Genomic DNA, 14,724 nt, shown 5'->3' with positions numbered 1-14,724 from the left:
TCAGGCCTAGTATCGCATCGGCCGTCTTATTGGCAATCACCTCCATCTCTGCTGAGATGTTTCTAATTGTTTGCTCTAGCTGAAGAACACCTAAGCTGGGAAAAAGCATCCTAACAAAACTGTGGTACCTTGTGTTATAACGAATCAATGGGTTTGAGTGCTTGCTTCTTTTCGCTCAAAATCTCCTCCATGTGACTCTCAGTATACCCTGCATGTCAGTATGATTATACAACTGCAACAGAAGGGCCAAAACTCCCATGGTACATCCCCCTGTCCAATTCTTTGATAATTGCTTCCTAGCCCGCAAGTCCCCACACAACCACCAGAATCCATCCGGCAGGTTGCAGCTGGCATTTATAGCTAAGGCGTAATTCGTTGTTGCTCTGCCAAATAGATAATCTGCCCATTGTTGGGTGCCCACCCCTTCTTAGTATTTATCTGGCCTAAGGACGTCAAAACTGTGTTGCAGTTTTAACTTAATCGCAGACCAATTACCACTAGATTTGTGGAAGGATCCTAGATTCTTGCCTCCTATGCTGTAATTGATAAACGCCACACTCTCATTTACCAAGGTCAACACAAAATTAGTTTCTTCCGTGGTCACATCCCCTTGCCTACAGATTTTAGATGAATTATTCAAGCTATATGGATCCAAATCCATCCAATTACACCAAGGGATTCCTAGGACTGGGGAGTCCAGTTGGTCAGCAGTCCCACAAAGCCAGCAATCCTTAACTTTGGTATAATTCACTACTGCCTTAAGAAGCTCTACATATGCGTTTGCATTAAAAGCAGTGTTAGCTACCCCTATTCCCAGTAGATATACCTTGATAAGAAGGCCTGTAGTCATCATGGTTTTCCCTTTCTCTTCCACCCAAATCGTCGTTCGCACTGTCCTGTTGTCTTTTCGCAGTCACTTTCCCAGACCTCCCCCAGCCGCGGAATGCAGTGTGCTCTTCCACATAGGAACCTGATAATCTGCGCGCTAGCTGACGCGTGTCTCTCTCTCCTACAAAATCTACACAGTCCTTCCCAATATCGCGAGTAACAATACCAATAACACGTGCAAAGTACACATTCACAGAGAGTCCACAAACTGTGTCAGGTAGATGGACATGCGAGGCATGGGATTTCCATCTCCTGATGATCCTCTAAACACCTGTTCACTTCCACAGTATGTTCCAAATCAAGAGCTAGTGGTTTAAAGGTCAGAGTACCGTAAACCCCGGTGCAAGAGGTGTTTCCGCTTGGTGTTTCTCCAAAAAGTGATCGGTTGAACTTGCGTAGCTCCCACGGATCAACCCCAAATCAACGACACATCAGCCGTCAACGGGGAAATACGGATGCGTGCACTGAGCTGGGATCCACCGTGGTCCTCCATCTGTAGAAACACAAGAATATCCTCGACTGCAAGTTATCAGATCAAATGGTCCCTCCCACTTATTCGTTTCTAATGATTTCACCCATACCTGAGCCTTCTGTTCCGATGGTATACCATGTGTCAGATTAATGGACAAGAAATGCTTCATTATAACTGGTTTTTGATTTTCACTTACCATTTGATTGTCTTCTCTGATTGTTAGATGATTCAGGAGATATAGGGCCTTTTGTAAGCGCGCTTGTGGAGATTCCCCTATCATTCCCCCTTTTTGTTTTTCTAGGGCCATTTTAAGGGTTAGATGTGCTCGTTCCACTATTCCTTGGCCTTGAAGGGAGGGTGGGATTCCCGTTGTATGTTTTACACCCCATTTAGATAAGAATTCTTGAGTCTTTGCGCTTATGTACCCATTATCTGTCTTAATTTGATATGGGACACCAAGGGCAGCAAATGCACCCCCCCAGTGTCAGAGAATGTCTCTACCTCTCCCTCCCGTTTCGGTCATACCCCATACGGCCCCTGAAAACGTGTCAACAGACACATGAACATACTTCTGCCTCCCAAATTCAGGGATGTGAGTGACGTCAGTTTGCCAGAGTTGCAACGCCTGCAGACCACGGGGATTAACTTCCGCAGGCTGCAAGGGTGCAATCTGTTGACAGTTGGGACATGTTTGGACAATAGTGCGTGCCACAGTCCAGGGCAGGCGAAACTGGTGACGCAACATCTTTGCTGATTGATAGAAAAATGTATGTGACAGTTGGGCTTGTTCAATGGTATTTGGAACTGGTGCGGCCCATGCTGGTGCTGCAAGATGGTCCGCACGCGCGTTACCCTCTGTTATGATTCCTGGAAGTGCTGTATGACTGCGAATGTGTAAAACATAATAAGGATTAGTACGTTGACATAGCAAATCCCACAACTGTTTAAACAACAAAAACAGTGGTTCATTATCGACATGTTTTAACCATGCCTTCTCAAGATGGGTAACAATGTTTGCGACATATTGTGAATCAGTGACCAAATTTAGTGGCTCCTGCCAGTGTGTAAACACCTGCACAACAACGTGCAGTTCTACAATTTGTGGTGACCCTAAGGTTTGGTGGATTTGATGCTGCCAATTGCTGCCATCATACCAAACGATGACTGCCTTTCCTGACCGACCTGAACCACTGGTGAATAACGTAATGCCATCAATTGGAACAGACTGACACAGTGGCGGTCAGGCCAGGTTAACTTCTGTACAAAAGGACAACAACTTACGAGATAGAAAGTGAATAGAGATCTGTCCTGTATAGTTTTCTAAAGCCACTTGGAGGCTTAGGCTGTTGGCTTGGCAGCAAGTTAAATAATCCTGAGTGAGATGTACAAAGAGAGTATCAGGCTCCCTTACTGTCAGTTCTAGCGTTCACCTGTGACCCTTTCGAATTAACAGGGAAAACATTTTGACGCAGGTGACTATAATTTTCTGAGGCTGATGAGGTAAAAAGATCCATTCTATTATGGATAGAGGATCCTTCTCTTCATCCTCATTCCACTGGGCTAATAATCCTACAGGTTGTTTAGACTGATTAATAACATACCCTTTATTAAAACCCTTTCCTTCTTGGATTCGCTGTGCTTGACGGTGGCAAATCACCTGTGACACTTCTGCTAAGTCTTCCTGTGCTGCTGTTGTCAAACTAGGAGAGGAGGCCAGAGTTGGGGCCCCTTTCAATAGGTCAAACAATGGCTCTAGTACACTACTGTCTATTCCCAAAAATGTCCTCACCCAGTTAATAGACCCCAACAGTTTTTGAAGGTCGTTCAGTGTTTTGATGTCTGTTTGTAATTTTACAGCTTGAGGTTCGATGGCATGCTCGAGTATTTTCCATCCTAGGTACTTCCATGGAGCTTGACGCTGTGTTTTCTCAGGAGCTAACTGTAGGCCGTAAGCCTTGAGGCTAACAAGGGTATCTCGTATCACCGGTGTCAGTGCCTCAGGTGTTTTTCCTGCAAGTAGTATGTCATCCATGTAGTGATACCAGATGATATCTGGATATTGTTGATGAACTGTAGACAGTGCTTTGGCTACATATATTTGGCAGATAGTGGGACTATTTTTCATTTCCTGAGGTAGTACTGTCCAGTGGTACCGTTGCATAGGTTCTTGATGATTTACTGATGGTAATGAAAAGGCAAATCGCAATGCATCTTCAGGAGCAAGAGGTATAATAAAAAAACTGTCTTTTAAGTCCATGACGATAATATCGCAGTTTCGGGGAATCATTGTTGGAGAGGGCATGCCTGGCTGCAGCGCCCCCATGTCCTCAATCACTGCATTGACTTGTCGTAGGTCGTGTAACAGTCTCCATTTACCACTCTTTTTCTTTATGACAGACACAGGTGTATTCCACTGGCTAGTGGTAGGGACAATGCATCCTTGCTGTAGTTGTTCATCCACTAGTGTTCTCAATGCATCGGCCTTCTCTGATGATAGGCGCCACTGGTCCACCCACACAGGCTTTTCAGTGAGCCACGTGAGACAAATAGTAGGCTCAGTTGCAGCAGCCCCTTCTAAAAATGCTGACTTTGAGCAGAGGTGCCTATCGTTACTCCCCATGAGCAAAGGACATCCCGCCCCCATAAGTTAAGAGGGACATCCACAACAAATGGACGGATGTTTGCTGCCTGCTTTTCCGGTCCGATAACTTGAATGACATGAGCACTTTGTCGGGAGCTAGACACGCCCCCAATGCCCATAAGTCCTGTATTAACGAATACTGTCCCACAGGTCCGCGGCCATCGGGAGGCACTAATGATGGTTACATCTGCCCCCATATCTACCATCCCTTTAAGCGTTACTTGCTCGGGACTCGCATTCACATTCCTCAAGCGTCAGGTTAAGGTGGGCCAACCTGTTTGAATTTGTTGAGTCCAAAAAATTTCTGGTTCACCTGTGGACCCAAACCCTCCATCTCTCCGTGTTGTTTGTTCCACTTTTGGCACTGCACTCTGAAAGGGAACTGTCTGGGCAATTCAACTTCCCGCAGGTACATGCACAGGGGGAAATGGAGTCCACAACATAGCCGATACTTGTCCTGTAAAATCTGTGTCTGCGACTCCTGGGAGTACAAAAAGACCCTGAGATGCAGTACTGGAGTGGCCTAGCAATAAAGCACTTAAATTGTTCCCCAAAAGTCCCTTTATACTAAGAGTAATCTTATGGACGGTCTGGTCGTTTATCGTGATGCTGGCGGCTGTGGTGACATCCACTCCAGCACTTCCTGAGGTTTTTGCTGTGAGGTGAGCCAAGCCTGTTGAGGTTGCTGTCTCCCCCAGCTCAGGCCTGCTTGGGGCGCTGAAGGTATTTGTATCGGAGCGCGCCCCTGCTTCGCGCTGGGCTTCCCGTTTCCCAACAAGGGCCTGCCATCTGCATCGTACTTCGAACGGCATTGACTAGCATGATGTCTGCCTCTCCTGCATCACGGACATATTCCGAATAACGAAAGAGTGGCCCCAGATGATGGTGTCGAAATCTGACTGCCCCTCTCAGGACAGTTTCGCTTAAAATGACCAGGCCAACCACAGCGGAAACAGGCTCGGTTGCCTGTCTGCAGGGCTGTGGCCAGGGCTGCCGCAAATGCCTCATTTTTATACGTGACTGACCCCACACAATTACACGTCTCAATCATCTCTACCAGAGAAGGGTTTCGCAGAGCCCGCAACAGCCTTTTACAATCCTCATTAGCTTTCTCTAACACCCATTTCATCAGTACAGCCTCCTTCACCTCCAAATTTTCTATCTGTTTGTTGATAGCATTCTGTAGTCTGTCTACAAATTGCATGTACGGTTCACTGGACCCCTGCTTGATGGTCGTAAATGATTTCTCTGCCTTGCCAGTATCGGGAACCTTGAGTATAGCCTGCAGTGCTAAGTCTGGTGACTGCTGTAATATCTCTGGAGCGAGCCGTGCCTCCAACTGTGGCGTCGCTGACGGAGGCTCCCCCTTAAGTTGGGAAATTCCAGCAGCAAACAATGGATCACCTTGTTGTTGCCCAAGATTTAGCATAGCGGCATGTTCACACATCCCTCTCCAGTGCGACAACCACAATACTCTCTGAGTTGGTGTGAATATTAAGTCCGTCAATGCTTTGATATCAAGAGGAGTCAACAAATAACCCTTCATAACAGACTGTAATAGACTCTGTGCAAACGGCGAAGTGAGACCATGCTGCATAACAGTCTTCCTTAACTCCTTAATAAGGTCCCATTGTAGCAGTTGCCACTCATTAGGTCCCTGATTTTGAGTAATTACGGGACATGCCAGAGCTGTGGCGGTCTTTACCTCCCCTTCTGCTATAGCCTTGTGCCTCACACTCTGCCAGTGTGCTACAGGGTCATAATTCGTGGTGAAAGCTGAGCCGTAAGGAAGAGACTCACTGTCTCCCGGATCAAAGAACGATTTATTGCCTGATTGTGGTTCGCCTGCTGTGAACCCTGGAAGACAGGACGATGAGACTGGAACTGGCTGGTCTAAGAGTGGAGCAGAGGGGGATGTCTGCGTCTGGGGTGCTGTTCCCTCTGAGCTACCCAGTTCCCCTGGGGAGTCAGCCATCGGCACTGTCGCTACAATAGCAGCTGCCCGAGCAGTACGGTCTACTTTAAATTGTTTCAAAGAGTCAGTAACCAGGCGCCAGGTTGTCAGGATCTTTACCGCGGTAGTATCACCTTTGGTGGTGGCATCCCACAAAAGCTCCCCCATCTTAGTCCATGTATCTGTCAAAAATGCTGTCTGTGAATTCGCTGCCATGCCTTTGTTTTTAAGCCAGGTGAGCAGCAAACGGAGCGTGGGCTCTTCATAAGAAATCCCGCGCTTCTCTAATAGATTCTTAAGTAAACGAACTATAACCTGTTCCTCAGAGGACAGCTGTGATCCCATTGTTACGTCCCCAGCCGCTCACCTTCTTTTCCAGGTGTTTTGTTGTCCGGACTGCAGCTCTCGGTTTACCCGTTGCCTGCTTCTTCTTAAGTTCGGCTGGGCTCTCCACCAGATGCTCTATTTTCTGCATTCTGTCCCTGTTTGGGTGCCATTTGTGGAGATGAAAGGCACAGACTCTGGTGGGGTGCTAGCCAAAGACCTTTTTTACTTACAAAATTGCCCTTATATACTACTTGCAATTGTTCATGCATTATCAGAAGCATTCCGATAGGGTACTGCCTTAGTTGCATGCGGCTTTGTTCATAATCTAATTGGTGAATTCTACTGTTCACGCGTTCTGCACGAGCCAGATACCTTCCTATTTTGGGTCGACAGATATTCCCTTAGTTGTTACTTTCTCAATCAGGGGCACAGGGCCAGATCACCAAGGTCGAACTCACTGAGGCCTTGCTCCACAAATGTATAGTGAACTTCACCATCATGATGGCCCTTTTTCTCGACAAAGTGCTTGTGTTTGTAATGATTGCAAATTCTTCCCTAAAAAGAGATATTTTCATGAAACCTGTTCTCAGATCTGTTTAGCCAAAGAAAGTGTTGGACTAATAGTTATTGTTGTGTTGCACATTATCATTTGGCATGATTCTGTTCTAGCAAAGTCCAGTTTTGGAGATAGAAGGACTGTTATAATTTTGGTCTGATATAAATATGAACTTGTTCCATACAAACCACAGACTATACTGTTTTATTCTGGGTAACACAGTAATTTCAATATATGCTCACAATATCACTCACTGGATTTACACATACTTTGGAATTTGATATCACACATAGAAACAAAAAAGCTATTCAAAAACTGCTTAATATTGAAACATTTGCAAGGCTTGACTTGAAAGTTCTAGCAGAGGGAGAAATGGCATGAAATGTTATTGAGTAGTTCCCATGGGAATGTGTTAAGCAGTTCACTGAGCAGAGATTGAATCAGCATTCTTCTCAAGTTTTACTAGGTGAGTCTGGCAGGGAAAGATTCAGTTTCAGGCTGTGATGCCTTCACTCATATGTCTAAATATAGGTGTCTACAAGTGATCAGGCTTTCAGTTTCCCGGTTTAATTAGAGAAGATATTGTCTGTTCAGCTGGTGGAGGCTGGTGAGAGATCCAGCTCTTGGCCATGCAGAGGAGATGGTAACCTGAGTTTCATTAGACTCCACACTCTAAGCTGACAAGAAAAACAACTACCTTGTTAGACATTAAACCCATCTCTAGGTACAGCAGGCTCAATTTAGTAGCTAACACATAGGTTACCAGATTAGCTGAAGTTGCCTTAGGATAATATATCTGTCCTGCAGATGTTGCTAAAGAGGGTACAAGTCTTCTTTTGGCCCTGTGTCATACCTGCTGGCACCTACACAGACCAACAGAAGTGACTCAAGGCTGGTAGAAGACCTCTGCCAGCTTGGGGTGGCAGGTGAAGATGATATAGAAGGCCTTGGGACATTGCAAGCAGCACTAGGTTTTCCATTTACATAACTGAATTTATATCAACACGCTGCCAGATGAATTTTGAGAGGTTTAATTTCAAACTAATTCCCACATCTAACATAGAATAATTATAGCCTTCCTCTCTAAAGTTTAATTTACTGGCATATTCAGTCTATTTCCAGGATCCCCCATTCTGGTATTTGTTTCCAAATATTGTCTGATGCTTGCTGTTACTTTATAAATTACAGAAAATTGTTTCATATTTTTCTTTTTCAAAGTGATACAAGGTAAACACATTCTTAAGTTCATATAGCTATTAAGTATGCACAAAGACACATGTAAAATACCACACTGATCTCTTTCTTATTTCATCCTATTCTGTATTTGTCATGGTTATTGTGAAATACTTATTCCTGTATTAGGCAGTGAAGCCATAAATGAAATCTGTCTTTCCTGTAGGCCACATACTTTTTTTAAGTGTAAATTGGTAGATCTAACCTTTAACTCCTACCCTGTAGAGGCACTTATGTCTTAAGAACACATGTAATTTCAAGCTGCCAGAATGAAGTCTGAAGTCATGAAAACAAACGTGGAACTAACTCTCAGCTGGAACAATGAACTGAAATGTCATCAGTGGCTCTAATCCTACTCTAGAGATACAGAAAATTCACAAGACACAAAGTACAATACTGAAGACAATTTTTTTATGTCCACTGTGCCTTTGAGAGTTGCTGGTGTGTATTTAAGCAAAAAAGTAACAGATGGGGTCAGCTATTCACTTTTGGGTTTTGCACTGTTTTTTAAACTGTGGTTAATTCTAAAACAGAACTAAAAGTGTTCCTATTAGCTAATAAGGAAGGATTTGTAGAGTGCGTAAAGTTTTTTTATAAGTATAGCTGGGAAAAAAGATGACGAGCTTTTGGGCATGCCAGCCCTTTTTCAGGTTTAAAATAGAAACAAGCCTGCAAGATAAATACTAGGTAAGAGCAATTGCTGTGGGTTTAACTTCATTATGTTAATCATTTAGACAATTTGAAGAAAAGGCACCTAGCACTGGTACTGCTGAGTGAGATGTGGGTGAGATTCCTAGCTCCGACAGGAAAGAGAGAGGCAGTTAATTATTGCTTTTGGTGTAGTGAAGAGGAGGATGAAGGTTAGGCAAAACCAGTGTGCTATCAAACTGGTATCTCTACTGGGTCTGCAATTTTTAGTACCAAGTAGAACTATAATTTAGTTCACAGGCTTGTCTTTTGAAAATACTATGTACGTCACCTTTGAGTTAGGATTTGGAGGGCAGCAGGTGAGGTCTCCCAGCTGTAATTGTTTGAAATTCCTCCCTACTGTTTGATTTGCTTATTTTCGATATCAGAGATTCCATTACCACACTCAGTACATGAAATTAAGCATGAACTAAGAACATATATTTGTGTGATCTGTGGATCTGTGGATTGTCATCAGTGAATTTGTGGATTGTCATCAATGACATCGACAGAGGGATTGAATGCACCCTCAGCAAGTTTGCAGATGATGTCAACCTCACTGGTGCATTTGATGTGCTTCAGAGATGGCATGCCATACAGAGGGACCTGGACAAGCTGGAGAAGTGGGCCCATGTGAACCTCATGAGGTTCAGAAAGGCCAAGTTCAGGGTCCTGAACATGGGCTGGGGAAAGCCCTGATATCGATACAGACTGGGGGATGAAGGGATTGAGGGCAGCCCTGCTGAGAAGGACTTGGGGGTACTGGTGGATGCAAAGCTGGACATGAGACAGCAATGTGTGCTCACAGCCCAGAAATCCAACCGTATCCTGGGCTGCATCAAAAGAAGTATAGCCAGCAGGTCGAGGGAGGTGATTCTGTCACTCTTCTCTGCTATGGTGAGGCCCCACCTGGAGTATTTCATCCAGCTCTGGAGTCCCCAGCACACAAAGGACATGGATTGATTGGAGCGGGTCCAGAGGAGGGCCACAAAAGTGATCAGAGAGATGGAACACCTCTCCTATGAGAAGAGACTGAGAGAGTTGGGATTATTCAGCCTGAAGAAGAGAAGGCTCCAAGGAGACCTTACAGCAGCCTTTCAGTAGTTAAAGGGAGCTTATAAGAAAGACAGAGACAGCCTTTTTAGCAAGGACTGTTGCAATAAGACAAGGGGCAATGCATTTAAAGAAGGTAGATTTAGACCAGATATATGGAAGAAATATATTACAACAAGGGTGGTGAAAGACTGGAATAGGTTTCCCAGAGAGGTCATGGATGCCCCATCCCTGGAAACGTTCAAGGTCAAGTTGGATGGAGGTCTGAGCACCCTGATCTAGTTGAAGAAGCCCCTGATCATTGTAGGGGAATTGGACTACATGACCTTTAAAGGTCCCTTCCAAGCCAAAGCATTCTATGATTCTACGATTTTTTTCTGTTCGTGTTCTGGGCGAGTTGAAGGAGTAGGAGATTGAAGAGGGTGTGAGAACTCCTCTTGAGAAAGCATCAGAAATTAAAAGCTCTAGGAGAAGAATAAGATTTCCTTAGATGATATTGGATCATGCAGGTAAGTCAGACTACTCAAGGCAGCTGTGTTTCTTGGGTCTACTTCTAGGATTTCAGGATGCGAGTTAAATGAGTATAATAACCTATGGCTGAGTTTTTTTACTGTCTGAATATAGTGTAAATATATAGCGAAATCCAGAGTTCAGAGTTGCACTTAACATCTGTGGTAAGCACAACTGCAGTTATATAACCTTCAAAATATATATCATTACCCTGCATCCCACTGTCATTTTGCCAGACCCTCCTCTTCCATCACATCAAGTATAAACTACTTCAGAAGCTGCTATGATCTCTTACTCACTTTAAAAAGTTGATGGATAGATCCATTTGTTCCATTGTACTAGTTTCTATCACCTTCATCTTCCAAACAGGCAGATTAATGTGTTTAGGGTTTTTGTGCTGTCCTTTTCTGACTTCAGGGCTCAATGAAGGCTCACAAGTATATTTTTGCCACGACCAGCAAGCTACCAGAAGCCCTCAGCAGCTGTTCAGGCCACTTCATCATTGTGGTGACAATTGTGCTGATGGTTAAGCTATCTTCATATGCTATTGTGCAGATCAGTATTGTATTTTTTTTGTCTCCATTCATTCTCTCTTCCTTGCTATCATGTGTCTTACACCAAAGAGTTTTTTTTTGGAGCTAGTTATTGTTTTCCAATTTCATACAGTTCAGTGTTGGTCACATACATTAAAATAGATCTTGATTTTCATGGTTAAACATTGTGGGAAATAATTAGAATTATGTCATTACTGGACATTGCTGACACATAAACCTTTGGAGAGTTTCTTTGATTTGCTGAAGATTTTTGCCACAGAAAGTATCATTGAGGACTGAACAAGAAACTGAGAAACCTGTGTCATGGGAAACCTGTAAAACATGAGGAATGATATTAAAACTGTCACATCATCGCATCTGCACTTATAAACTTTCTAAATTCTATAGTTTTTTGTGTCTAATGAACAAATGCACCACACTCCTAAAAGATAATCTACTATAATATAACAGTTAGTTTGACAGGCTTTCTAATGAAGGCGAGATGAGAGAAAGAAGAAACCTCAAATCCTGAAGAAAATCATGGATCTTCTTTTGTAGTATGTTCCATCCAAAAGAGAGAACACCAAAGCAAACTCAAAAACAAAGTAAATACCTGAGTGCTTGATCACCTATTTGTGATTTTTTTATCCCTAACGAGTAATTTCTAATCTTTGATGTGCATAAATATGAAAAAAGATTTCACATGTCAGTCATCAGTATGTTGTTTGAAAACTACATTTAGAAAATTACCTCACTGAGGTGAGATCTCAGTCGAGATGCTTGATATTGTTAGTGGTTTAATACACAACAGAACAAAATTATTTTGTCAAAATGAATTGATGGATGTTGAGAGGCAGTGTGGCAGAAGTTTTAATCTCCTAATATGGCAAGTATAATTTGTTGTCTACCTGAAATTACTTTGTGGCATGTAAGGACTATTGAACCACGATAAACCAATGAATACTGCTTAATCATTTAATATTAACAGTGAATTAAATGAAATTTTTGGAATAATACCTTTACTAGCTTTCTTTGAATAAAGTCAAGAAGAAATAACTCTATCATTCTCTCACAGATGTTCATTGATAGCACAGAAAAAAGGTATAAAATGCTTCCAGCTTTCTTTAATTCCCATTTACTCTCCAAATAAGCACCATACATTTTTACCCTACCAAAACAGTGATAATTAGTCTCGTCATACAAAACTGTTTAACACTGTTGATTTTGTATTGTGCAGTTGAAAAATTACAAAAAGCCCCAGCATTCATGTGTTAAAGCACCACATCACACCATGAACATTCGAGATATCTTTTTGTTCTCTTCTGTGCTTTCTGAGAGGTGAAAATTTATCTTGGAACTATGCTGAATAGTTCTAAATAGTCTAGGTAGCTGCAAATTGGAAAGCATGGCAGATAACAAGCAAAGTTTACAGGACTTTTTCCCCTAATATTTCAATGGGTAAGTTCTGATAAGATGTGGCAAATAGCTGCTGATGGTCTCAGACCTGGAACAGGCACTATCATCACGATACCAGTACTCAATTCAATCATTGGATCTAGTCATGGAACCACCCACCTGTAGACACACAAAGAACCCCATTAATCCCTCTTCTGATCTTGGAAGCAGACTTGACACCTGGAGTGTTATTAGAACAAGAGATTTTGTTTATCATTTATTTAGACTGCAACTTGCAGGGCACAGCTGCCCAGCAAGGAAAAAAAAAAAAGTTCCAGTCACCCAACTTGTATATCCTATCCTCTTTTCCTGTTTCTTGACCATCCTTTTTGTTGCCCTTGTACCTCCCTTCTTTCAAATTTCCTTCAGGTAAACCATCTGCCCCTACTTGCATTTTCCCCCTTGGTCTCAATTTTGCTCCATCTGTATCCAGTCTTGGTAGTTCTAATACTGTGACCTCGATCATCTCTGCCTCTCTTGATGTCACACATGGGGTTATCAAGGCACTGCTGCCTATGCAGGACTCTACTCCCTGAAAAGCCCCAGTGCTCCCCTTCAGCTGCCTGTGATGTTTGTCTGTTTCTTGTACACTTCTCCCTTAGTCACCTGTGCAATCTCTCAGACCCTTGTGCTGTTTCTTGTCATGTCCAGCAATTTCTCATGTCACGTTTAGTGTTTTTCTGCTGCTCTAACGAATTTTAGCCTATCTTCAGGAGATACATAGTATTTACAGTGAATGGGGAGCAAGTGATTAGTGAATTGGTAAAACTCATTCACCTCATTCACTCATAACAGTGGAAGCTCTTTGTTCTCATACAGACTTTAAAATTGCTCTCATATTTTGAGGTGGTTAACATAAAAATAAAATCAAATTCGTATGGGTCACAGTCATGTTGTGACACTTCATGTAATTTACACTGTGCAAGTCACTCCGTTCTCTCTCATCCCCATAGCTCTTATCATTTCACAAAAGCACTGAGCTTTTCTCTGAAGTGAAACTGAGGTAGGTATCAGTCTGTTGCTGCTGCTGCCTTCTTTGCCAGCCTTCGTGAATATAAAGAAACTGTCAGTTGTCACAGCAGATTAATGACAAAATAGTAATTTTTTTGTTTCTGTTATCACTTAATATTTTGTATTGTTGTGGCCTTCCTTCTATAGTCCTGCAGACACATGATTTACTATGTTTTTACTCTTATTTACATGACGTTTCTGAACACTGTGTGATATCACAGGTTGATGATGAGAAACACCATTGCTATCTATGGAAAAATTAAATATAAAAAAATACTTAGCATAAAATGCAAATACTATGAAAGTTATTATTAGAACTTATGTAACATTTCTTATAATATATTACAGACCAACAGTGATAAAGATATTTAGTAAGTTTCTTCTTCCTATGCTTAATCACTTTGCTACAGTTTTCTACGGGACTTAGCCCGTAGCCTACGGGACTTTTTCTGGAGTGTTTCTGGTAGTTCATAAAAGTGTGGCTTATGTAAGGAGTGGGGTAGGGTTTTCCGGGTTTCGAAGGCAAAAAAAGTGATGACAAAGTCTGCACATTTTCTCAGAATAAATTATAGAATCATAGAATTATTTAGGTTGGAAAAGACCCTCAAGATTATCGAGTCCAACTGCTGAACTAACACTGCGAAGCCCACCGATAAACCATGTCACTAAGAACCACTTCTACAGGTCTTTTAAATACCTCCAGGGATGGTAACTCAACCAGTTCCCTGAGCAGCCCGTGCTAGTGATTGACAAGCCTTTCAGTGAAGAAATTTTTCCTAATATCAAATCTAAGCCTGCCTTGCTGTAACTTGAGACCATTTCATCTTGTCCTATCACTTGTTGCTTGGGAGAAGAGACCAACACCCACCTCACTACATCCTCCCTTCAGGTAGTTGTAGAGAGCAATAAGGTCTCCCCTGAGCCTCCTTTCTTCAGGCTAAACAAACCCGGTTCCCTCAGCTGCTCCTCATAGAACTTGTTCTCTAGACCCTTCATCACCTTTGTTGCTCTTCTTTGGACACACTCCAGCACCTCAATGTCCTTCTTGTAGTGAGAGGCCTGAAACTGAACACAGTATTCAAGGTGTAGCCTCACCAGGGCTGAATGCAAAGGAACAATCACTTCCCTAGTCCTGCTGGCCAGCCTGTTTCTGATAAAATTATACTAGAATTAAATATGTAAAGAAACATTTTAATTTTGTAAAGGAATTCCAGTGTAAAATGCATAATTATTTATCTATAATCCTAAATATTAAATTATGTTGGAGGCAGTTCTTTTAAAAACATGGAAACTGACAATATTCATCACTTCATAAAAAGCTATTATAACATAATTCTGTATTGGACATTACATATTGCAACACACATATATGTGTTGATAGGATGTGATATTGTATACACTTGG

At 42.5% G+C, this 14,724-nt stretch overlaps 1 protein-coding gene across 1 annotated transcript; it reads right to left on the bottom strand.

The window, feature by feature from the left end:
- Nucleotides 1-2,786: 2,786 nt before the first annotated feature.
- LOC104335491 (endogenous retrovirus group K member 11 Pol protein) lies at nt 2,787-3,980 on the bottom strand. Its single transcript, XM_009941225.1, has one exon. The coding sequence runs from the start codon at nt 3,978-3,980 to the stop codon at nt 2,787-2,789; it is 1,194 nt and encodes a 397-aa protein (XP_009939527.1).
- Nucleotides 3,981-14,724: the final 10,744 nt, after the last annotated feature.

This window comes from Opisthocomus hoazin, chromosome 1 (assembly GCF_030867145.1).
Source record: "Opisthocomus hoazin isolate bOpiHoa1 chromosome 1, bOpiHoa1.hap1, whole genome shotgun sequence".
NCBI classification, from domain to species: domain Eukaryota; kingdom Metazoa; phylum Chordata; class Aves; order Opisthocomiformes; family Opisthocomidae; genus Opisthocomus; species Opisthocomus hoazin.
This window is presented reverse-complemented; position numbering and strand designations above follow the sequence as displayed.